Source organism: Anarhichas minor, unplaced genomic scaffold (genome assembly GCF_050575085.1).
Source record: "Anarhichas minor isolate MPS153535 unplaced genomic scaffold, ASM5057508v1 ptg000136l, whole genome shotgun sequence".
NCBI classification, from domain to species: domain Eukaryota; kingdom Metazoa; phylum Chordata; class Actinopteri; order Perciformes; family Anarhichadidae; genus Anarhichas; species Anarhichas minor.
Genome location: NW_027466582.1, coordinates 13013822 through 13040550, shown reverse-complemented (window position 1 = coordinate 13040550; position 26729 = coordinate 13013822). Strand labels below are relative to the sequence as shown.

Genomic DNA, 26729 nt, shown 5'->3' with positions numbered 1-26729 from the left:
CAATGGCGCTAACAGGAATCCTAATCAAACAGAATTAAATTAAATATCATTGCTCTTGAGGGTAAACTCTCACACACAGAACGACATGAAATAAATACGTTGCTGTCGATTAGAGATATTGAAACATCTGATCCTGTGACGTCTTTATTCGAATTTTTGTTCCTTTTTTGTCAGCCAGAAATGAGCTCAGCTCCACTGGACCACCATGTTACATACACATAGATACACAACCCCCCCTCCATTCCCCATCACAACATCCTTCACTGGCAGGTTACCATGGAAACAGGCTCAGTATCCACCGCCTCCACAGTCACTTCCTGATTGTCTTTGGATCCCTGCATCCCTCCCCCCCTCTTCCATCGGCATCCTCCCCCACCCCCACCGCCGTCACACAGACACATTTATACAATATTTTACAGCCCTCACATAGACGGGAAACGTACATGAATGGTTTTACTGACTAATATGACCAAATGTTTATAAATGAGCAAAACGTAGAGGCAACATAGACATGAAAACAGCCAGGTTTTCTAAATATTATCAGGCAGATCATGTTCATCCTTGTATCACTGTCTTCCCTAAAATGTAAATAGTGAGCCGTGGATATTTTGAGGCAGATGCTGCATTACACACTGGACAAATAAACATATTATATATGAATATTAATATCTTGATATCTTCCTCTGAAGAACAGCACCCTGGCATCTACAATATATTCTTCCATACATAGATAATGTATATCAACTCACAGTAAATCACTTCCATTTGTGGCGAATCTCTCACTTCATTAAAGGTACCCTCGTATGCATGTATTTTAACCTCCATTAGACACATTTTCATAAAGCCTCAGAACATTTAGAGTCACAAACTGGGTCAATTATGGACCCAGAAACTGATGACTAAACACATAAAATCCTCAGTGTGCATCTGTAAACGGCTGAGACAGTGAAGGAAGTAGGTTAGCACACATTTAAAATTCACCGAAAACAGCAACTGCAATGTGTACCACAGAAAGTGATTTTCCCATTTTGTTTATCTTACCGATGGATTATTTTAGTAGACTACTGTATTTGCTTAACGATTATGAAACAATTTTTTAATTCAAAATGTGAAACATCTTCTTGCTCTATCTTCTCAAACAGGCAGAATTGTTGCTTTTCTCTGTTTTATATCAAAATCTTTAAGGCTTTTGACAGTTGGTTGGACAAAACAAGCATTTTTAAAATGTCACCTCGTGCTCGGGGAACTTGTGATTGACATTTTTCTTTTCATTTCATTTCCTAGATCAATTATTAATTAGTATTCATCCCTGTTTTCGGCCCTGGAACGAGCAAGCTGCAGTAAATGTCGCATATACCTTTAAAATGCTCCAGCACGGACATCTCAATATACTTCTGTGAATTTCCACAAGCACATTTTTCTGACACATTATCAGATATCAATGGCATGGCTTCATATTTGGGTCACGGAACATATTTGCACATTAAGTGTCACCAACGTCATGTATCAAGTTTTGTTAAAAAAAGAATGGTTAAAAAACAAAACAGATTGGTAATAAACGTTGTTTCTATACACTGGTAAATGACTGCGTTGTGCTCCCTCACATCTATCTGGGGGGGTTCAGCTGCAACTGGATCTGTAGCATCAATAATACAGTGATAATTAGTCTGACTGACCCCCCCCCCCCTCCACTGTCTGCTGCTCTTGACCTCCAGCAAGTAAAGAACCCAGTGACAGTGAACTGGACACACCTGACTGAAGACTGCTGTCCAAACAACAAACCAGCCAAGCTCTGAGCAGGTGTGACAGTATATGCGATACCTGCTGTGCTGCGTGTCCAACCTGAATGTTTAAAGCTGCTGCTGTGGGAGTGAAGGTCTTCGTCTTCTTCATCCTCATACAAGTATAGTTGACTGATATCAGATGAACGGATCATCATTCAGAGAAAAGGTGTTTTTGTTTCTCTATTGTTTAGCTGGTCCCCAATCAGAGGACAGACTAGGGACGAAGAAAACTAGTGACCTACATAGTTAGATGTTTTAACAAACAAACAAAAATACTCTACTAATTAGCTTTTTTCCCCATTTTCTAACCACATTTTATGGTCTTCCTCATTAGATAGATCTAATCCAGCTCCAGAAAAAGCCAGTAAGTGGACCTTGAGGTTTTTTTTTTGTGAAACTGTTTCCACGGCCAAGGATGAACTTTCACACTAAACTTGTACTGTAGTGTCGTTATTAAATAGTTTAATAAAGCTTGGATACATAGCTAAAAGACTTACATTTGTGTCCTGGTGACCTGGTATGAATTAAACCAATTTCATTTTAATGAGATTATTTTGAGGCTTTGCTTTTAAATCAGAAACTGTGAAGGACACAAAGAGGAATAATGAGAGACAACAGGCGTGATGAAGGTCATCATTCAGGTTTCAGAGCACCTCATCTGATCAACAACAGCTCACATCATATGTTACATCATTTCTCATCCAACTGTCTCCCCTTTGAAATATGTACACTGGTATCTTACAGGGGATTCAAGCAGTTTGTGAGCTTTCAGATCTGAATCGATCACAATTAAGACACACAAAGAGGCAATCATACAGCCCTGTACACACACACACACACACACACACACACACACACACACACACACACACACACACACACACACACACACACACACACACACACACAGTCTGGGCAGTACAGCACTGCAGCCAGCTGTTTTAAAAAGGTGATCCGAGGCTCATGCAAAGGTGGAAGGGGATCTGGTGGGTCTTTACATCCGTAGAGCAGCAGGAAGTTGTGTTTTATAGAGTTTCTGAGGTTCATCAGGCCATTTAGTTTCCTGTCCTGTAGATCACTTCCTACTTTAGTTTATTACCTCTTAGGACTCAGCACAGGTGGAGGTTTGTGTTTGTGTCCCAGTTGTAGAAATGTTTAAGAGGCTCACTGGCCAAAACAGGAAGAGGAAAAGAAGGAAGAGGAAGTGGAGGAATAAAATAAATAACAATTTAAAAAAAGAAAGAAATCCTCTTCACTAAAGCTTCACTGCGCCGTCATAGGTGTGGCGGTGTGACATGCTGCCAGGGAGACATTAGAAGAGGAGGAAGTGATGGATTTTGGGGTCTGGCACCTGCAAAAAAAACAAAAAAACGATATAATCTCTGCCTTCACATACGATTTAGACACAGGTTAATAAGATTAATCAGCAACATTGAGATCACAGGCTGCTGAGCAAATGAGAGATAAACCATCAGATTAGGAGTGCCTAAAGAGGGTGTGGCTAATCCTGAATAATCCCATTTAGAGACGCATTGACTCTAAACCATTTACACTAGTTACATACAGGCCAGTAAAAGCAGGTTTTCCACATACACAAAGTCTTATTTGTATAAATAGATACTATAATTAATAGTGGAGATATTTCATTTAAAAAATTGTCCAATTCCAAAGTGAATATTGATTTTTGAGAGTAAAAAGTATCTATTTATATATTTATATATATAATATATTATACTATAGGCTTTATTCTTTATCAATTAATCAGGGTAAACAAAAACTGATAACAATATATTGGCCGACATCAATCTTTTCACATACACACATTGATAAGGAACCCTTAAATTAGCATTTTGAAATGATTGTGATCAGGATATATACTGAGTGGGACATTTTACAGTGGACAAATAAATCTTAAAATATATCTTTGGCTTTGTTGTTCTGCAATTTCTTGCTACTTATTGGCTGAGATATTATTAAATAATATTGTCTCTGCCTTTTATACAAAAACCCTTTTTGGCAAAGATCTCTCAAATGTGATCATTAAAGATCTGTGTTGAAGATATATACTGGAGCCTGATATTTCACAGTTGAACAGTAAAGTTCAAACATGACGTGAAACATGAAAGAACAAAGACAATTAAAATACACAAATATACCAAACTTAATAAAGACAAAAAAAAGCATTTATCTTGCCAACATATGCAGCAGTACAGTATGTGTGAGAAGCCAATGCTAGAAGGTGACATCAGGATAACATCTGGTCTCACCAGGAGCGAGACTTGCGGACGCTTCTGTCCTTGGTGGGCGAGTTGTCCAGAGAGTGACTTTGGTTCGGCTCTGACTCCGCCGAGCGATCCAGTGAGGCGGAGTTTGGAGGAGTCATGTCGAGCTCCAGAAACATGATGTTCTCAGCCTGCACACGCACACACGCAAACGCACACGCACACGCACACACACGCACACACACGCACACACAAAGTGAGCTGGCTGCAAATCTCTTTTAGGAATAATCTCACTATCACATACAAGGCTTTGCAAGCTCTGGTTTCAGGGTTTAAAAGGGGATTTTTTAATCCCTTCTGTTCAGGTTAAATATTAAGGGGATCAAGCTTTTTCTGTGCTGGCTCCTCTCGCTCCATTTTCTACAGATGAATATGTTGAATAATTGATTATCGGTTTCCACATGCTGCGTATGTCCAATCATTGTCTTTTATTTTCCGAACATCACTTTGTGCTTAAAAAACACTAAACAAACTATCATTACTAACTTAGATTAGTTAGTAATGACAATTAGTAGGTAGACAGGAGGCAAAAACATTTCATGCACTGATCAATTTGGAGATGTTGGGCTAATTTGCTTCCATAACATGTCTTGTTTCAGACTAGTGGACAGAAAACATATACAATTTGTAGAGTTTCACATACATATCTTGAAAGGCTGTTTTCTTGAAATGTTTTTTCCCCAGAAATATCGACTTTAGAAGCACTTACATACAGCAAACTTTCCAGTTTCATTCCAATCTATATTCTGAATGTTTTTACAGAGGAGTTTGTTCATGTATCATTCATAACCTGATGTATACAACATTGCATTCCTAAAAACATGGTGAAAATTGACTGGCTTGACAGTATTTTCTGATTTATGGAGTGATAAATAGAGATATCCAAAGTTCCCTCTGTAAAAACCTTTGACTCTAATAATGTCAACAATATGAAATAAGAATTTATGACCCGGCTTTATCCAATGTTCAGATGCCTCATTTGAATATATTTAAAAATACAATTTCAGAAAACTAAACGAATTGTTATAATGTAAGTAATCAACTGTGGGAGTTTCATGGTGATATCTATTAGTTACATGTTTTTTACCCCATTCACCTGAGGTGTCTCCCCCTAATTCCCATTTTTCTTAGTATTAAGGAATATTTTTCAATTTAGTTCAGACATGTTTTATTATTAAGATTAGCTGCACACTACGTAAAGATGCAACAATTATTTTATTCATCCAGCAATTCAACCACAATGTCATTATACCCTTAAAGATGAAAAAGGGAAATAATTAAAGTACGCCACAAATCCCTCCCTAACCCCCTAAAGATTTTACCCTTTCAAACCTACAGGGGGAAATGTTTTCATAATTAAAAAACTAGATATTTGGTGGACTATTCCTTTAATTCATCTCATTAGCACATCAGCTGTGTTAGTAATCTCTGACTGTCCTGGCTTTTTTAATATCAGAAATGTTTTATTTATCCAGTCAGTTTCATCATGAGAACACTACACAACCACACACACACACACACACGCACACACACACACACACTTACCCTGTATCTGGAGTGAGCTCCCATCGCTATGGCAACCCTGGCGTACTGGCTGATTGGTCGTTTGTAACCGACTGCAGACGCCGGCCTTTTCTTCATCTGCGATGAGGATTTACTGAATAGGGGGAGAGACGGGGGCCATCAATGATAAATCAATGTCAAAAAGGCCAAAATGCCTTTTCGTGACGCTCTATACAAAAGAGATATGGCGCAGCTTTCTCTCCAGTTGTGGATGACACCACATCAGCACTTTAACTGTCTGTTTAAAGGGCTTCTTTTGTTTGAATAGCAGTGGAGGGTGACAGGAAAGACTCAAGAGAAGAAGAGCGAGTGACAGGGAGAGCAGGAAGGTCAAAAAGATCATGAACCATGACTGAAATTAAACACATTCTTGAGTCCATTATTTCCACCTGATGGCCCCGATGGGAATAACATCCCAACGTCTCAAACTCACACTGACCTTTCAGCACGAACAAGAGGCTGAAACTTCCACTGATCCTCTTCTGGATCAAAGGTCAGTCTGTTCATGATCTTATTCTTCTCCTCTGGGGGGATGAAGTTCTCTATGATCAGATACCTGCATGTGCAGGACACACAGAGGGTTTACATTGTCTGTAGAGTTTAATAATACGCTCTTTATGTTTCGTCTCTATGGACTGTTTCATCTATTCTTCTAAATGTATAGAATAATTGTTTTACTCTATGATAATCAACATTTATTTGTTTGAGCGATGTACAACTGAGGTACAGTCCAAGTCACAGTAGATCAATCAGGTTGATACACGTAATCCAGACGTATGTGACATGTTGATATGGATCATTCCGCCTTCATTACCATACATGTCAAACACACTGGAGCCGTCGGCCCCTTGCATTGCTGTATTACAGGATTGCTTTTGGTCTGAAGGCCCACTAGCAGGTGATGCTCATTGGTCAACACATCAGCCAATATCAAAATATGAAGAAGCATATTTTCCTCTCCAGCTTCCTCTCCTTTTGTGTCTAAAAAGTTAAGCTGGGCAAAGTCTAACAAACATTTTCACAATAGTAACAAACAAGAAACATGTGAGAAAAAACATGCAGTTCACGTTTTTCTATTTATTTTACTTTACTACTTACGTACGCAAATTATATCAAGTTTGCAAAACCTAAATGCTAATGTTGCAGAAATTCATATTGACGTTCATCCGTCTCAACATCTGTCAGCATGTCTCTGTGTTTGGACTCATGACATCTCTATCTGACGCGTCTGCTGAACCATCTCGGCATATCTGCTGATTCTGCCGACTCCTCTGCACGTTTGTTTTTTCGACTCACTTGAACTTGAGCTCTCTGGTGAGCTCGTTCTGAGTCTGTTCCAGCTCCTGTCGGCTCCTCACGTGCTCGTCGTTCACGTCCTGGATCTCCGCTTTGATGCACTGGAGCTTGGCGTACAACTAGAAGGAGAGAGAGAGAGAGAGAGAGAGAGAGAGAGAGAGAGAGAGAGACAAACGGAGAGGGTGAGGAGGAGAGATGTCGCCCAGTACAGCGGAGTCGCTGATGAACTCTAGCTTGGTTGCCCGTAGCAACAGCACTGGAGGCACTGGTGTCTGGAGAGAAGGGCATCCAATCGGAGCGCTGCAGCGCTGCAGCCCTCCCTCTCTCCTCTCAGCCCTCCCTCTCTCCACTCAGTCCTCCCTCTCTCCCGCTGTGCTCCTGAGCTTCCACACTGTTCATGCTTTGACTGCACAGGCTTTAAAACTAGTAGGCTAATCCTGACTGTAGTTAGCCTTTAAAAAAAGATGATGCTGCAGTTTAAGGTAACGTTTCACCTTTGAGGGAGAATCTGATCAGTGAGCAGCAGCTGGTCACTCACTTTGTGTGGTGGCAGCTTGTTTTTTGGCATTTGAAAAATTGGATTTGTTGATAAAAATAGATTGAAATTGGAATTTTTGAAAACAACACTGTGGCCCATGGAAAACAATCCAGTGTGCAAGGACATGATTAGAGAAATATACCTCTGATGAAATAAAGATGTCTTGGCTGACGCTTTTCTTGGATTCAGACTTCTCTTAGTATATAATAATAGCGTGTTGGGTGTCTGGGACCCCTTGATTGACACTTCAGACCCCCTGAGAGCATCAACAGCTACATTTTGGGGGGGTCTCTAAAATCTTTAAAGTAGCTCCACGAACAATTATAAATTTCAAAATCCTACAATGTTCAGTAGTATTCATTATTCAAACTGAAAAACGTATTTTATTCACGACTACGAAGAGTGAGAGAGGATTTTCCGCTGTAAATGACAACCAGAGTGAGCTCTAAGAGAGACAGTCTCCATTTCTGATTGGTGGACTTAAACAGATCCCTTTGGACACATTTGGAACCCCTGATCGCCACGTATTCAGGCCTTGTTGTGATGTAATTATATTCCACACAGTAAGTGTGTTTACATTCTTTCATTCACTTTGTAAAATAGAAAACGTGTCGAATTTATATTTCTCGTATTTCCTTCCTTGTAAAACATTTGCAAAGCAAATTACTTGTTTATTACATATTACAAATTACTCATTTGTTTACATCCATGTTTGCTAGTCTTCTTCGTTACTGCCTTTGTTGGTGTATTAACGCTCATAGAAACACAACTCTACAGCACTACTAGTGGTCAAAAAGCTCTGAAGAGTGCATTTAAAGTCCAAGCGCGGCTTAAGAAGGACTCCATGACTATCATCAACCACCGCTCTCCAACTGCAAAACGTTCAGCAGTAACAGGAACCCTCTGAGCTCTGAGATAAATCTAATCTTTATCCTCCTTCTTTTCCTCAGAGAGACGGCACCATGCAGTGAGAGAAGGGTAAATGGCACACGTTAGGGCATCAGAGCAAAGATCATCACAGGATCATTAATCACATTGTCATCCACACACACACACACACACACACACACACACACACACACACACACACACACACACACACACACAACGGGTTGTTTGGGGTTAGTCCTGCTGGCCGTGCAACGAATTGGGAGGCGAGTAGAGCGGGGTGAAGGGTTCACAAGGTTGGGAGTGTTGTTTGAGGGTTTGCACTGAGGGATTTATTGGCAGACCCTGAGCAATTTATCAAGGAAGGGCAAACAGATTGAGAAGGTTAGCATGAGAAGCGTGAAGAGGCCCAAGATAGGGAATGACAGAGGGATGGGGAGGGGTCCAGCAAAGAGGAGGGGACGGCAGGACGAACCTTGAGGTACTGAGAGTAAAGTGTGTGTCCGAACGGACCATGTGTCCAAAGCAGGGGGCCATTAGGATCCAGGTCAGGGGTCAGGGGTCAAGAGGGGTAAAGAGGGATATACTGATATTAGGAAAAAAAAGAAGGAAGGTGGATCTGTGTCTTCTGTTTATAAAAGTGTGTGCACTTGCTGCATGTATAAATGAGCGTGTATGAGAATTTGTGTACACGATCCTTTTCTGAATTTAATACATAGATGTACATAAAGTATCTGAGCACCTTCTTGAGTTTCTTGGTCTTGGCCTCCACCTCCTGTTGCAGTGAAGTGAAAGTCTCTCTCAGCTCCACCGTCTCGTCGTCCCGGACCAACATCTGCTGCTGTATCTCCCTCTCGCTGCGCGTCTGAAAGCATTTATTAAAATGTCTCCTTTCTGCTGTTTGCGGTTGCATTGTTTTCCCCATCGTGTTAAACAGGTTAACCTTCACTCCAAAGTTTTAACACCTTTCCACACAAACTCCACAAACATCAAACAATATATTATATTCAAGCAATTGAATGCATTTCTTTACTTAAAAGTATTTAAAATAATTACTCATTTAAAAACAGCCTTAGAACCTAAGGATGGGTTTTAAAGCTGTATTACAATAAACGGAACAAAATACAAAAATATAGTAAAAATAAATACCACTTGATTTCATAGACTGTATATAAGAAGTGGACGTAGTCATTGTGACGTCACCCATTGGTTTGTGGATTATCGTTTTGAAGCCTCGAGTTCGGCGATTTCGCTGTCGCCATGTTGTTTTTTTCGCAGCCAATGAAACGAAGTTATCATATTTGGAATGTGGAGGAGGGCGTATACGGCTCTGGTAGCGGCAGCGACCTGTCAATCACAGTAAGCCCGCCCTAAAGCATACTCTGCTTTATGGTCTATTTGACTCTAAATGGACCATCATTTACTAAATGAACATCATGCTGCATTGAAGAATACTTGAAACTAGTGATTGAGACCATAAACTCATGTTTACAATCTCTACTGAGGGAATAAATCAAGTGTGAATTAGGGTCGTTTTCTCATAGACTTCTAGTTGCCCCCTGCAGAACTTGCTTGATATTGGCAGATATTCTCAACATTATACTCATTTTTAACAGACCGGAAGCAAAAAACAAAAACAAGCGAAAAAACATCCTCATTCATTCACGGTTCCACTAATCATTATTTTTCTGCAGTATCCAGTAAAATGCAGTTTGTTGCCATGTAAAAAATATGAATTATTTGTCTTATCTATACAAACAAACAGTTTTACCTGCTCAGCAATCTCGTGCCTTTTCCCCTCCAGCATCTTCTGCTGCTCGTTAGTGTGATCAATGATGTTCTTCCCACCAACCAGCAGCTTGCTCTCCATCGCCTGAGAAAAGCAAAATGGATACGTGGATTTATATTTAGGAAGAAGAACCTGTACTGTGTCCTTGTAGCAGCTACATCATCTTCAAAGACATGGATGGAGTGTCTCTCTTGAGGTCAAGCTAAGTTCATTTGGACACCTAACAGTTAAGTCTCTGTGAGTGTTAATGTGTGTGTTGGAGCTGCAGTCGTGCAGACATTGTGCTGACGAGGCGGGCGGAGCTGGAAGTGGGCAGCTTAACATCCACGATGACACCATTCCACAACAAGCTGAGCTCGGCTTAAAACGTTGTAGCACCTCAGACATGAATCACGTTCAAAAGTGTCTGATGACCACGTCGGTCCAGACTGAAATATCTCGACAGCTATTAGATGGATAGCCGTGACGTATTGTGGAGACATTCATGTTCCTCAGAGGATGATTCCCACTGACTTTAGGGATCTACTGACTTTTCAACTATAGCGCCACCAGCAATGGGATGGATTGCCACGACATTTAGCACAGACATTCATGTTTCCATCAGGACGAATTATAATAACATTAGTGATCTCTTAACCTTTCGTTTAGCGCCATCCTCAGGCACGTGTATACCACTATTGTTGTTGTATAGAGCTACAGATTCATCTTAATAATGTCGAGAGGATTAAACCAACAAGTAAGAGTCTGTGAAGCCTTTGTGAGGTTTGCTTTCCCTGACTTCTAGTTGTAATTTCTACCTTTAAAAAAATAAAATCTAAGCTGCAGATTTGATTAAACATGTGTGTGTTATCTGAAGAAGAATCATTATCGTTTCATGCCTCTGGTTACAGCGCCTTTGGTTATCGTGGAGATTAAAGGCCTGAGGTCACGGTGATGCAATCTGTCTTGCAGGGGAATCAAACACATATGATCACACACACTGCATGTCCTGACGACAGAAATCTAAAATGAACATAGAGAAGAAAAAATTGTGAGCAACAAGAAACCGAATAGAGGAAGAAGAGAAGAAGAAGGAAAAAAAGGAGGGGGAAGAGAGAAACATGGGGCCCAAAGAGGGCAAACAGGGGCCACGGCCATTTTGTATTGGCCACATTCCAGTCTCGGGACTTTATACAAAAAGACAGTGTGTGTCAGCTGTGTGCAGCCTATACGTTCTTTATTACTAGCACACACACACACACACACACACACACACACACACACACACACAAAAACCCCAGATTCATGCAAAGAGTACAGTGGAGTCCTTCAGAGAGGATGCATCTGCAGCAGGTCTTTACAGAAAGATTCTTTGTTTCGAGCTGTCTTTTGTGTTTTGTGTGTGTGTGTGTGTGTGTGTGTGTGTGTGTGTGTGTGTGTGTGTGTGTGTGTGTGTGTGTGTGTGTGTGTGAGAGAGACTGCCTGGTTTGCTGCTCTTTGTGTTTTGTCATATTCATTCAGCTTCATTAAAGGGCTTATTCATGTCACAGGTTTTCACTCTCATGCATCCCTGGTCTCTTCCTCCCTGATAGGCTGGTTGGATAAATCCTTTACGTCAAGGCTTTTATGACTTAAATGGACAGCTCAATGCCTCACCAGGCACATACATCATGCCATTATAGTGAAGAAGAATGCCTATTCATGTTTTAACTGCAGTAAAAGATAGCAGAATCCACTTTGAGTCTCACTGGGTTCATGGAAGTATGTCAAAAAACTAATTATACCAATTTACAAATGCGGCAACATCCAATTAAAATCAAGCAATGTTTTGCTACACTGTACAGATCCCCCGCTAGCATTGAGTTCATACAAGAAAACAAAGTGCACTTTTGCCACAGGAGTGCTCTCTCTCTTTTTCTGAACTTGAAACAAAGACTTTCTTATAATGTCCGTCATTCCTTGTTCACGTAGTGCTCTAATAGCTGCAGGACGATGATGCCACATTACCAAAAAAATAATCGTTTTATCTGAAGAATGCATGCCATTGTTATTAAGCTGATAAAAAAGTGTAGTTAAAACAACACAAACAATAACGTAGAATTTCAACTATAGCCACTTGCTTTTGCACAAAACTACAGCTTGAGTCGTTCAATTTCAACACACGCAATCACACAATTTTACATTTTAAAATGTGGTCTACAGAACAACTACTACATGGACCTTGTTGCTTTAAGTGCTCAGAAAAATTGAAACTTTTATATTTCAATGACAAACTCCACCTGCTGAGAAAGATCACGTAGTGTGATTGGAAGCTCTAAACAGCCATTAAATGCACCATGTGGTGAGATTATTTTGTCATAAAGGTCATAAACGAATTTTCAATCTCAAATGTAATCCTGCTTTGACTTCATATCACATTTGAGCTCACAGTCTAGAAAGAAATTAACTTATTCACGGCAGTCATGGCGTCACAGGTTCCCATGACACTATAGGAATCATGTTTTTAATGTTAAGGTAAAGCAGCTGTCACAGAGGTGAAGATGAAAAGAAGACAAGAGAGGAGGAGGAGGAGGAGGAGGAGGAGGATGAGAAGGGGGAGCAGGAGGAGGAGCAATTACTGTGACGAGTCCAAATCACCTTCAGTCACATGAGGGACGAGTCACTTCTCATTCGAGTCATCATTCTGTTTCCAGGCATCCATGCAGATTGATGTTTCAGTGTATCTCACACACACACACACACACACACACACACACACACACACACACACACACACACACACACACACACACAGACAGACACAAAGAGATGCAGTCAGGATGTCTGATGATCTCTTAAGGTCACAGTAGAGCTTCAGTTTCTTCATAATGTCATTAGAAACCTTCCTGTATCTACTTCTCAGACCTCGGCAGGCTCAGATTTAGTCCTGCATGGTTTCTCATATGCTCGATCAATGAAGCAGATGTAATGTCTTACAATGTGTGTCGGTGCTTTTGATAGATTTAAACTCTCGGCATGGTCTACCATACGGCAACGCAATCATCTCCTCGTCTGAGCAGGCAACATGATCTCATATTTACACGTCACAGAAGGCCCCGGCTTAGTATCTTGACGCAGACGGTTTGACCGTGGTGGACATTGTGAAGCGGTTGCAGTTAGGTTTAGGCAACAAAACTACTCGGTTAGAGCAAAATAAGTATGCTTGTTACGTAACTTTTACTACGGACGTAATGTCACGTGACTCAGTGACGTAGCATCACATGACATAAAATGTGTACAGATCACTTAACTTTTGGTTCCACACGGGACACGAACACTGGTCCCCTGAGTAAATGTCCTGTGTTTGTTGGTCCCATTCAGCCTCCCGCCCTTAGCAGACGTCGTCGCTCTCAATACTAATGACGTGGTTGGGTTTACATTGGAGTTAGTTGAAAGCCTGGTGCGTCTCATGCAGACGCTAAAGGGCGCTTTGTGCGTCGGTAGCAAGACGCCAAGGGCCACTGCCCAAAAGCGTCGGTATTTGATGCCCTGGGGGTGAGACCAGGCTGGTGCAGGAGGTGCTCTCCAACACTGTAGTCAGCGCTGTGGATAAATCTGGAAAAATAAATTCTAGATGTGACATTCTCTGTTAAAACATTTAATATGTTTTAGATTGGGCTGAATTTCTGGCTGACCTGATTCTAATTGTCTGAACGATCAATGATCTGTCTGTTCTTGTTCGGCGGATTTGTGACATGCATAAACTTTTGGTTAACTGTCTCGCAGCACTTCTAAAGTTGTGAGCTTGTTTTAATAATACTATAATATAATTTTACATGCTAGGGCTAAAAGTGTTGTCTTGACTGAGACTACTGTGATAAAAGACTGAATTTCGTTGCAGAACAGACGGACTATTTTGTCTGTATCTCAACTGATCCATACAGTGTGAGCAACACACCTCTGCCTAGTTTAACTTTGACTGTATGTCGCCATTGAACAGCACAATGTGTTGTTTTCTACTTCTTTTTCTACTTTTATTGTCTTTACAAATACGTTGGTTGCCTGGTTATCAGTGTGATTTTGAAGGAGTCAGAAAAAGGAGGTGATTAGGTTGAGATTATCACCGACCAACAAGCCAATCATTGTCGACGCGGCCGCAAAGGTAATCTCTGTAAATTCACAGCTACTTTGACTAATTAAGAATGCGTTCCCACTCCAGTGTCGTATGTAGTTTTACTGGTTTTATGGTTTGTGAACATGGCCATTAGGCTTCAATGTTTCTTGTGTCGTCCTTGATTGTTGATGGAAGCCTGCGAGGAGGTCCGCAGACTGAAGCATTTATAAACGCATCACACTTTTCCCGGAGCTTGTGAGTGCATGTGTGTGTGCCAGCCTGCATATTTGTGAGCGTATGTATAATCTGCCCATAAACTCGTGCTCAGACTCTTTTGGCTGTGACTGATCCATTTCCTGATGGGAAAAGTGAAGAGAATGGGAAGTGTTGCATATTGAGCAGGCTTAAGCGCATCAGCCAGCCAATCACAGTGAGGCCAGGGGCCTGCTGGGAGCGACCGGGTTATAAATACAATGTGACGACAACCGCTGTCGTGTGTGCAGCAGAGAGACAGGAAGCTTGCTGGGAAGAGACAGAGACGTGAAAGCAGAAGAGAGGGGAATCTAAAAAGACAGTGAGCATGAAAGACAGACGTAGAAAACAAAAAAAGAGAACAAATGTCAGGTTGTCTTTGAGAATCTGTTTCATTCTGCTTCATCAATACCGGTCGATGCTAAAAACATTTCAGGAGCCACAACTTAAATCCTAAAATCGTATTACCATTCACTCACTGTCAGTCATCTCCTGCATCCACCAAACATACGAGGGAGGTCCAGTAAGTGACTGTAAAACAAGAATTAATCCAGATGAACCTGAGAAACACCATTTCATCCTAAGTCCTTTGTAATATGACTTATTATTATGTTGTTTAGTCAAATTAGCTTTGTAGCTACAGCTAGAGTACTATTTTGAGGTGCATATGCCAGTTTCATTCTAATGACTTAATTTCAAGATGCACTGTATTTGAAGAAAGACGCGACGATGCAAATGAGCAAAATATTACATCCCTCATCCGTCATTTTCTTATAAGTTTAACACATCATTTAATATTTTATTTTTTACTGTGCGTTTGTTTGTCTCCTCGTATTGTTTATGATATGGCTCTGCTTTCTCCACTGATCACATGACTGGATGCTCAGTTCATGAACACTCACACTCACACACACACACACACACACAGTTGATTCATCTATAATTCAGTGATTGTGGCTTCCATGCTGAAAGATGGAGAGCAGTGATGAGCTCTCTCTGTTCATTAGCAAACACACACACAAACACACACAAACGCACACTCACACATATGTACACACACCCACAAAGGCCTTCCTCTCTGTGTCCAGACTTTTTCCTCCTCTAATTACACAGGAAGTCAGCTCTATGAACAGGAAACAGTCATTCTATCCATGATGTGATGCGTGTGTGTGTGTGTAAAATACATTCAGCAGGCTTAAATGGACGTCTACTGTCTATTGTTGAAAGCTGATATGTACGCACAGTGTGTACGTGCATGCATGCATGTGTGAGTTTGTGTGTGTTACTTTCATTGTTGCTGACCATGCATTCTGATTGGAACTTCAGTTTGCAGGATGCAGAAACCCCTTAATGCAATTTCCTCCAATGACAAAAGACAGCAAAGACTGGAAGATGCATTCATGGCAAAAACAGTACACACATTAGTAATATAATTGTTTTTCGGCTGAAAGATTGAATTGTCTTACTGCTCCAGGCCGAGTTACCCTCCTTCTGTTTGCTGTAAAGCCTGACGGTGCAACATCTATGTTTGGCTTTTTACAAAAGAAATGAGTGTTTCCCTCACACAGACTTTATCTGGGCAGCTTGCCATGGAGGACTTTTTTTACTTTCAGTCTCAGTTTGTTAGATTCACACGCTTTAGAGCTGCTAATATAATTCCGGCTACACCATGAATTAGATCTACGATTTGATCAACATTTGCAAGTATTTGTAGCGACATTTTTTAACCAGTAAAATTCAGGCTTTTAAATTAAAATGAATGAAATTGAGCTATTTTTACTGTGCTTATTCCTGGGAACAAGGCATAGATAAAGCAGGTTGACGGAAAGTTAAACTGCTTAAATAATTAACCTCTGTAATAAATGACACGTAGAGGAAATTAACTTAAACTAAAAAATTTCGCAGGAAATTTTAACAGTGTGGCTGCTACTGCCCGAAGACGTCGCAATATATACAGTATACACGCCGATATTGCCGGTAGTAACTAAGCATGTATTTTCAAGGTAAACCACATCCTCTGTGTGTTTCACTGTGAGAGACATGTAGAGAATACAATAGTTGTATTGCCTTTTTAATTACCATCGCAACAGGAAATGAATCAATGAATGACTGAAAGAATGTTTTTTAAAATGTATTATCAATGTATCATGCATAACTACACCCAACCCACTTACAAGTAACCACTTGGGCTGACAAGTAACCACAAATTCATACAAGGCAGGACCAGAGTGCAGTGTACACATTTTAATAGAACAAAAATACAAGAACAACTAAGCTAATTCTGAGCTTAATGTTAAGATACAGTTACTCCAAGGGGCTTTTATTTTTGAAAGAGTGGGACTGGGTGGGCAAGAGAGGGGGAGAGGAGACAGAATCATAATGTTTGACACACATACACAGAGGTTATTAAATGACAAGCGGGTGTGTGTGAGAGAGAGAGATTTCGGAGAAAGAGAGAGAGAGACAGACAGAGAACTAATTTCCCAAAGAAAGCAGACGGTACCAGTTTTGTATATTGCTCTGGAGCTCAAATTTTTTAACACCACAAGCCTCTGAAAATGTGGGTGCAGTCAGGGCCATAAGTATTTGGACACAATCTTTCTGATTTTGCTTATTTACACAACTCCAATGGATTTGAAACGAATCAGTCAATATGTGGTTGAAGTGTAGACTTTCAACTTTAATTCAATGGATAAAACTAAAAAATCACAATGACCGTTTAGGAATTACACCCACTTTTACACAGCCTGTATGCAAGATTTCAAATGCAGGACTTTTACTTGTATTTGTACATTGTGGTATTCATACTTGAACTTCACAAAAATTAACTTTATTATTATTATTATTAACAACCTATGATGCTAAAAGTAGACTGAAATAATCATCTCACTGGTAACTCAGCTCAGCTCAGTGCCGCAAATCAGAAGATAAGTGAGATGGAGGCTCTTCTAAAACAGAAAGAGGCTGAGAAGGCTGTGGGAAGGTCCTCCAATGTAGTCGAAAAAGTCACCGCTACCCTGAGAATGGTATGGGATCAATTTAAATTCACGGCCGATCCGACTGAGACCGAGGAGGAGCTGAAGACTCAACTTGACTCAACCCTTGTCTCAACCCTTCAGGCGGACCTCCTTGCTGTGGAGGCCCAGCTGGAGGAGACCAAAGCCTCATGTGTGGGTCAACTAAACCAGCAGAAGATGGAGAATCAAAAACTCCAGAATGCTCTGAAGGAGACCGAGGAGGAGCTGAAGACTCAACTTGATGAAAGGCAGAAGGTCAAGATTTACCACCTGGAAGAGCTGGAAAAGTCCAGAAGCACGTTTCTGGCCCAGTGGGCGATCCATAAAAAAAGAGATGAATCAGTTCATGGCCAGCCGTCTCCAGTGGGAGCAGGAGACCAAAGCCTCATGTGTGGGTCAACTAAACCAGCAGAAGATGGAGAATCAAAAACTCCAGAATGCTCTGAAGGAGACCGAGGAGGAGCTGAAGACTCAACTTGATGAAAGGCAGAAGGTCAAGATTTACCACCTGGAAGAGCTGGAAAAGTCCAGAAGCACGTTTCTGGCCCAGTGGGCGATCCATAAAAAAAGAGATGAATCAGTTCATGGCCGACCGTCTCCAGTGGGAGCAGGAGAAAGCCTCCCTGCTGCAGGAGATCAGAGCCTCCTCTGTGGCTCTGCTCAACCATCAGAAAGAGGAAGTCGACCACTTTGCGGCTGCACTGAGGAATGCCGAGCAGTATTTTGAGGGTTTTCGAGAGTGGCAGGAGGAAAAGTCGGCCCGAGTGAGGGAGAAGCTCAAGCTCAAGCAGACGCTGCAGAAGAAACAGCAGGAGTTGGTGACCAAGAACCTCCTCGCTGTGAAGACCAAGCTGGAGGATCTGCAGAGAAAGGCCGCTGAAAAGAAAAGGAACAAGTGGTACAGGTTCCCTGTTCGACTGTTCACTCCGTACCGATAGGTAGGTGTCTGCCATCAGTGTGTGACTGTGAATAGTCTGATGGCAGGTGTCTGCCATCAGTGTGTGAATGTGAATAGTCTGATGGCAGGTGTCTATTTTCTTAAAACGTATGACATGTTAGCAGATACATACAGACATGTTAACGCTGTTTAAAATCCACAACATACCTGCAAAAGGGGGATAAATAATCACGAGAGTGAAATGATGTTTTTCCTCAGCAAGAACTTTACTGCAATGAGGAAAAGATCGCGGTTTCCCCGAGATATATGGGTGGAGACCAAAGCAATCGATCTCAGACTCAAGATCAAGACCACTATGTAGATCACAGTTTAACACTACGGCCAAATCCCAATGTCCCCCCTAAACCCTCAAACCCTGAACCCTCAAGGACTTACTGACGTCACCTGGTAAGTGGTTGAGTGTGAGAGACTGTGAGGGCTTGAGATGGTGTAAATAGGAATGGGACAGCACTTTACTGCAACATATCACCTGACCATGAAAATGACAAGAAATAAGATGTATAATTGTGGGTATTTATATTATACTTTGTACTCCCTGATTTGAACGTCTTCAGACTCTTTCCTCACAAGATGAGAGGTGATTTTATAATCTATTTACTAGTTTTTGTCAAAACAGCTTCAATGACAAAATCTGATATTTGATGAATAAATAAATAAATATCCTCTGATTTCATGTTTATTTTTTGTTCCATCTTTAACCCTTAATGTTTCTGAGTACATTTAATATGACAGGCTGAACACACCTGAGCCATCCTCTTTGTTTGCCTTTTTTTTTTACGTCTCCATGCGTCCACTGGCTACCCCGTGTTTAACGTCACATTGCAATGATTTGTGGGTAATTCCCTTAGGCTAAGTCAGCATACCATGCTGACTTACGGAAAGGGTTCATAAAGGGCTCAGAATGTCTGCGAGAGAGCCCTCAAACACTCGATGATGTGACAGTGGGACATCCCTAAACTCTAAACCCTTACGGACTCACGGACTTTGAGGCGCGCTCCCGCGAAGTCCGTGAGTCCGTAAGGGGGGACATTGGGATTTGGCCTACATATCTCAAACTACACAATTCAGAACAAAGCAAACGATGCAAGAAAACACAATCTTATTATTTCACCCACGTATTCATGTGTGATGAGTTTTAACTCGTGGTTTCAGTAAATCGTAAAGTTATCTATGAATGATCCTCTCAATCACATTACATTCAACACAATAGACCATGAAATTACTATTTTCCTTAACTTATAAAAGTGCATGTTTTCCAACTTGTCACACCATCAGTGTGTGAATGTAAATAGTCTGATGGTAGGTGTCTGCCATCAGTGTGTGAATGTAAATAGTAACATCGGCGTGTATATATATTGCGACGTCTTCGGACAGTAGAAGCCACACTGTCCCAGTTACATAACTGGGATGTAAGTAGCAAAATATAAGCATGTTTCAGGGTCACAGTTCAGATAGCCTAAATATTGTTTTAGACATTCTTCTTAAAGGACCACAGATACTTAAAGAAGAGACAGTAAGAAGAAGTGAGACGTTACAGTTTTGACCCAGAAAAGTGGGTCTAAGAATAGTCCACTGGAGGGTCGGACACAGCAGCCTCCTTATGAGAAGCTGCAGCTCTCAACGGTGACTGCTCATAGCTGACTGTTTCATAACAACACAAACACTACTAAGAGATAGACTTAACTTATTTATGTGTTAGGTCAAAAGATGCCAAAGTTAACAGAACTAAAACTGGAGTGCAAAGGTGCTAAAACATCGACTCAAGAGAGATATTGTGATGTTGCTGAAATGTACGGAACACGGAAAATTGTGACGGCATCTCTCAATTTTTTCACAATTTTCCCAAACCAATCAGTCGATTAATGGGAGAAAATAATCATCAGACTAATAAATTATAAAAAAATATACTTCTGCAAATTCTCCTGATTACTACATGCTGTAAGATTTGTAAGTATGTTTACAGTGTAGTATGCGTTCTTTTACTTAAGTAAAGGATCTCAATACATCTACTTCCACCACCACTTGTAAATCAAACCTGGTGGCACCTCCAGCAGAGCAGACAACAGCTGGACAACAGTTGCAGCAACATTACAACACACAATCCACAGATGGAGAGCAGCACCTTGAAGGCCAGCGAGCTAACGGCACCCTGCAGAAACACCAGCTGACCCAACACAGCTTCACAAGGCTGTTTCCTGACCCACTTACATGTGTTGTGTGGGTGTGGGTGAGAGAGAGGGAGGAAAAGGGAGAAGGGTTTTAATGATTGTATCTATAATTGGTTATTTCTGAGCTCATGTCTCCAGCCAGACACACACACACACACACACACACTTGCTCGCTAGCGTTCTCTCTCAAGCTGTCTCCCTGAGCAACCTGTCTGTCATTGGTTATCAGAGCAGAGAGAAAAATGGAACCCTCAGGCCACACAATGTGATTGGTTGCCAAATATCGCTCTCAGCCAATCAGAGGGAGGCAGAGCCGGGGCTTATTGATTAGAATGGAAATGTTTCAGGATCACAACTTCATGAGTAATAAGGCAGGTAAATGATGAAGGATGATGTATTATTGACTATAGTGTATAATATAGGAACATATGACGTCATGTTAACACTTGACCAGTTATCCATTGACTTAAAAATTAAGAAAATACCCAGAATTCCTCTCAGACATAGAAAAGATGTTTTAAGAGTAATAGGTGGGATTTAAAAAGAAACTTTCTGAGCATGAACAGTGACACCAGGACTGAGCTAAAGACTTTAAATGGATATAAAGGGATCTTTGTCCACATTCAGTCATAGTGAACTGACCTGTAACCAAAACATGTGACATATGCCTAGATTCAGTTTTATCCCCCCCAGTGTACACATAAAAAAAGCCTTTTCTCTTTAAAGGGTAATAGTATTCTATTTTTTTTTTTCTTTAAGTATTGTCACCAAATGCTTTGAAAACATCAAAACAAGCAACGTGTTAGTTCATCTCCATCCATCAGCTGTGGCACTCCACCTCAAGCCCTATTCGTTCTTACTGAAGGTGTAAATCTTTGAAGAAAATGCTATCTGTGATGACATAAAGTAAACTACAGTGAGTGTTCATGATAATGAAGGAACATGTCACCTAGTGCAACGGTGTGCCTCTTTTTTTTGGACAACATTGGGGATATTATGTATTTTTCTTACTGTCAACAAATCTCATGAACACCACAACCATCAGATTTGCGTCTTAGAATAAACAAGTGAACTTGTTCCTTTCATGAAAAACATTCTTTTGACCATATGCAGGCTTTCCTTCAGATGCATCACAGGCAGGAAATACCAGTTGTCCTTAATCATCTTCCTCCTCGAGAGGGGGGGGGGGCTTTTGCTGATTCTTAGCACTGACAGCAGCCTCACAGTCAGCATTAAACAAAAAATACAGCCACAAAGACCCACTGAACTGTGCAGTGTGATCGCAGATGATTTCACATGATTTAGCACAAAACAGCATTAGCCCCGAGGCACTTTGGAGGACAACGTGACGGGAAGAAATATGAGATGCAGAAAACGTATATGAAAGCACTCGGTGTGAAGGGCATTGCATCAGGATATACATTAGCTCTGTCTCATGGGACTTTCCCAGACCTCATACCTTCACTCAGAATGAAGAGGTGCCCCATATTAAAGATGAGGCATAGACTACAGAGCGTAAACACAGCTCTATAGTTATAGTTTACTGTAGGGCTTTGATACAGACTCCAATATTTAAAGTCAGGGTAAAGATAAAAAAAAAGACTTTCAAAATGCTATCTGACCTAATTGATAACATTGTGATAGTGAAACAAGTAATTGGGCTGTGGTAAGTTAGTGTTGTAACATGGCGATTGAGCAGCAGAACCACTGATGATACATGTATGTGCTGTAGTTGTTATATTAGGCGATGTGTTATATTAAGGATGGCTCCAGTGCGTCATCGAGCTATGATTTCAGCCCTGCCCATAATATCCTGAACACAAAAATGGTGAAAAACAGTTTAACGGTCTAACTCCACAGTTGAGTACTATATAGTTCACTGTCATTTCAAGATTAATAAAATTATTTTTCTATAATGTACAATGTGTTTCGAAACAAATCTCAGATTTTACATTTTACAGTATTGTGGACTGTCGTCACTAAGTCATTCTGCATGGCTGACTTATTGACTGGATGTAGCCAATGAATCAGAGCAAGTAATTAATGCAGCTCCGACTCAGTCTTTGATTGCTGCACGTCGGGCAAAGAGAGAATTGCCATTTTAAGCTACATTGGTCACCAGTTCCCGTCTGGACGTATGAGACATCCGACCAGACAGTGGGGAAAGAGAAGCACATAGTACAAAAACACTGCCAGTCGTTGGAACCACTGGTGCTGGATTCAGTTGCATCATCCGTTTGTCATCATATCAAGTTAAAGTGGAGATTTAGCATCAATAAATGAAACCAGGCTGCACCTCACAAACTAGTTTTAACGTAGAGATTAGTTGTTCTTAAATAGTTTGCACCCAATAACTGCCAGGGGCCACAAAGCAAGTTTGGCTCTCTTTGGATTATGTATATAGATAGCAAAAAGTGATATTCAACCAGGTGAAATGTAAACAATATAATCACATAATTGGGAAAATCATATGGGAAATGTAGGAAATTAGTTTTTGAAGGGCTGGATCCATACTAAGGAACAAAGGTTGGGATATCACAGCCTCTGCTGCATATATTTTGACCATTGTGTTGTTTTCATCTGTCTCCAAGCTTTGTGGAAGTACATTACTCAATAGCTGGAGGGCCCCTTTAATGTAGAGAGTTTATTTACCACTAATACCTGATGTGTTTCACACACACACACACACACACACACACACACACACACACACACACACACACACACACACTGAGATGTAATTGGATATGAAGCTCTTTGTGTTGTAATGTCCCTTAATAACAGCTCATCAGATTATCACACTTGATAATCCCAAGGACCACATGTCCTTAATCTGACTTCCTGGTTAGTGTGCGTGTGTGTGTGTGTGTGCGTGCGTGTGTGTGTGTGTGTGTAAAAGAGAGAAAGAGAGGGAGAAAGATGAAACCATGAGTGGATTCCATTTAAAAACTGAGCAGAGCATTATGGGTCTTGTTGGTTGTTTTACCCTATTCTGTGTTTTCATGACACGTGTATCTCTGCATGTTTATCTTTTGTCTATGATTGTCAAGAATGAATGTATGAAGCTACTGACTCACAGGGTCGAGCTCTCACCTTGTACTTGGCGGTCAGTTGCTCAGTGGCTTCTTGCTCCTTCCTCAGAACTCCCATCATCTTCTCCTTCTCTCCCAGGAGCCTCTGCTTCTCCTCAGCCAACATGAATTGATCTTCTCTGATGTCCTGTTTTTCCCTCTCCAACCGCTGCTCCTCCAGCTTCACGTACTCCTCCGCGTCCTTCTCCACCCCTTCCTCCTCGTCCTCCTCACCCTCCGTCTCTTCATCCCCGTCTCTCTCCCAGCCCTCGCCGTCCACCTGCTCCTTCTTCTGTTTGGTCCTCCACTTCCTGTGGTTGAGCTGGGCCCTGAGGCGAGCGATCTCCATCTGGAACTCGCGCAGTAGAGCATCCTTGGGATCTTCGTTGACTCTTGGCTGGTTCTGGATGTTCTTGGCCCGGTTGGCGTAGCGGAGGGTGGTGAGGGTCTCGTCGTAGTGCTGGGGGGCCGGGCCTAAGGTGGCGACCATGACGGTCTTTGCATTCCCACCCAAAGAGTCCTGCAACAGCCGAGTCAGTTTAGAGTCCCGGTACGGCACGTGGCCGCTGCGCCCGTCGGCCAATGCTGAGATCACGTTCCCCAGGGCTGACAAGGACAGGTTGATCTTGGCGGCCTCTTTCAGGCGCTCTCCCTGGACGCCTGTCTTGGCCTGGCGCTCGCTGCCAGCCAGATCCACCAGGTTGAGGCGTCCGACCCGGATGTGTTTCCTCCCGTCAGGTCCGGGCTGGCTGCACTCCACTGTGATCAGGAACAGGGCGTGGGACCGAGACGAGTGCTCGTTCATGTCTGTGGCCGCGACAGCCCTCGCCTGGTTGCCCACGTTCATCACCTCCTCGATCTCCTTGATGCTCTTGCAGACGCACGATGTGAGGTCGCGCACATACACCCCAGACTCTGGACTCTCCCGGAGCTCCAGGGCTCTGGCGTTGCCGTGGTTGGGATCGAGGAGATCCAGAACCTCCTCCAGGTAGATCTCGAGGTAGGACGCCCGCACCAGGTACTGCTTATCGGACTGCGAGCGGGATATGTGCGTGAAGATGTGGTCGAAAGCGTTGGGGATCACACCCCGTTTCTCTGGGTCCATCCACGCCCCCTGCATGGTGTACGTCTTCCCAGTTCCTGTTTGTCCGTACGCAAATATGGTACCATTGAACCCTGCGAGCACCGAATCTATCAGCGGCCGCACGCTCTCGTCGTACAGGTCTCCCTGTTTGGAGTTTGCATCATAAACTGCATCGAAGGTGAATGTTTTTTGAGGCTCGCTGGCTGGTGCTCGAGGGTTTCGGAGGATCACCTGTCCGAGCCGCAGGTCCATCTGCACGATGCACCCCGCGGGCCCATTGGACTCCTCCTTCCGGTTCAAAGGACGGCATCGAACTACCACCTTCACTGACTCACTACTCTTATTTTTTGACATGACAGGCTTCTGTTTTTTGTTGTTGTATGCAACAAAAGGACAATCTATATCAGCTAACTCAAAACAGGCTGGCAATGATGCCTTTAATCAGACCTCCTGTCTGCCTGTGAATAGTGAAACCATTGATTTTTTGAAAATCATTAATGACAAATTCAGTATGGTTCTGGATCATATCATGAATAAAATAGCTACAGTGCCAAATAACACAGACTCCTTTAACCTCCAACACAATTCATGGAACATGCCACTAGTCTAATGGCTAATTCCCTTTCCTTATTGTCTGTAATATTAGCTCACAGATACACAGACGGTCATCAGCTTTCACGCGTTGGATCGACGCTCCATTGCAGATCCACGTCCAGATTCACTCGGTGGGAAAAAAAAATTCAGCAAAGCCGACTATAACAACATATTCAGATATCCCACTCATATGGTCCTGGTAGATCCGCTACACGCCGCCGTCCCGCATCCTCCTGCCCGCCGCTCACTGATGCTCCGAGGTGTGCTTGTGGCTCTCGGTCTGTGCGGAGAAACGGAGCTTCCCGACTGTACGCAACACACACACACACAGAGACACACACACAGTCATTCAAATACCACACCCCACATCACTGCGGAGTGGAACAAAGGATCATGGGAAATGAAGTGTAGTTAGATAAAACATTATATTTTTTTTCGTATGGGTGTCTTGAAAAAAATGCAAATGTTCCCTTTGAATACATATTAATTAAGTATCTCTGGAAACTTTGGGAAAATGCTATAGTTTAAACAATATTTTACGGCCTCTATATACTATATTTTGTCTCTGTATAATTTCCAGAATCCTTTTACATTACATTACATTACAGTCATTTAGCAGACGCTTTTATCCAAAGCGACTTACAATTCAGATTCTATCATATATCACATATCCTTCTCATAATTAAAAGAGACAAACTATTAGTTTAATTGTAATGGTCTTCATAATGCATCATAAGCTACTGTTAGCCCATGATATTTACAATAACCAGGTGATATAATGAAACAAAACTGCATTTAAGTGAAAAGTCTAATTCAGATGAACTGCAGAGAGAAAAGGCACTCTGATGATACAGACAAACCTGGAGCTCCTTCATACATAATGAATATCATTCTGACAGCCCTTTGTTTTTACTGGATATGGGCAAACTCTTGGTCTGCAATCAAATAAAAGTAATTTTCATTTAATATCTAAAAATCTCTCCAAAACCTATCTCAGGGAGATAGTTTTGAGATTATAATAATTTAGCTAGAACACAAATAAAACTACATCAGTTCTATTATAGGGTGGATTTTCTGTTTAATAGCAAGATATTATATTGAAATATTATTCTTTCCACTTTTTTCTTTTGTTTGTTTTCTTAAAATTTTCTATTTGGGTTTTAATCCTGTATTGGATCTGAATTTGTCTTCAACTGAGTATTGCCTGTTCTTTTAGTGTAGTAGCTCAAGGTAAGGAAGGAATCAAAAACAACACCAATACAATCAACGAATAGTTCATTTTCAAATAACAATGAATCGGTTTGTACTATAAAAGACTAACCTCACACATCCGTTTCATCACATGTTTGATCTGACAATATGTCAAAGATTCG

At 41.6% G+C, this 26729-nt stretch overlaps 1 protein-coding gene and 1 long non-coding RNA gene across 2 annotated transcripts; both read right to left on the bottom strand.

Annotated features, from left to right (window-relative positions):
• Positions 1–400: 400 nt before the first annotated feature.
• Positions 401–25590, bottom strand: kif3ca (kinesin family member 3Ca). The gene is made up of 8 exons (XM_076083793.1): positions 23701–25590; positions 10123–10224; positions 9094–9216; positions 6926–7044; positions 6069–6185; positions 5612–5723; positions 4052–4197; positions 401–3135 (listed from the first exon to the last, which is right to left on the bottom strand). The coding sequence occupies exons 1-8, from the start codon at positions 25114–25116 to the stop codon at positions 3048–3050; spliced, it is 2223 nt and encodes a 740-aa protein (XP_075939908.1). The 5' UTR covers positions 25117–25590; the 3' UTR covers positions 401–3047.
• On the bottom strand, positions 16689–18646 carry LOC142941753 (uncharacterized). The gene is made up of 2 exons (XR_012951535.1): positions 18587–18646; positions 16689–18357 (listed from the first exon to the last, which is right to left on the bottom strand). It is a non-coding gene; the product is annotated as an uncharacterized LOC142941753 (long non-coding RNA).
• Positions 25591–26729: the final 1139 nt, after the last annotated feature.

What these genes read in the sequence shown, in the direction of transcription:
- kif3ca (XM_076083793.1), bottom strand. Translation starts at nt 25,116, where the DNA reads ATGTCAAAAAATAAGAGTAGTGAGTCAGTGAAGGTGGTAGTTCGATGC. An exon ending in ACCAGAGAGCTCAAGTTCAA is followed by an intron (nt 6,186 to 6,925) that starts GTGAGTCGAAAA and finishes CTGCACATGCAG; the next exon opens with GTATCTGATCATAGAGAACT. An exon ending in GAGCTCACTCCAGATACAGG is followed by an intron (nt 4,198 to 5,611) that starts GTAAGTGTGTGT and finishes GTGCGTGTGCAG; the next exon opens with GCTGAGAACATCATGTTTCT.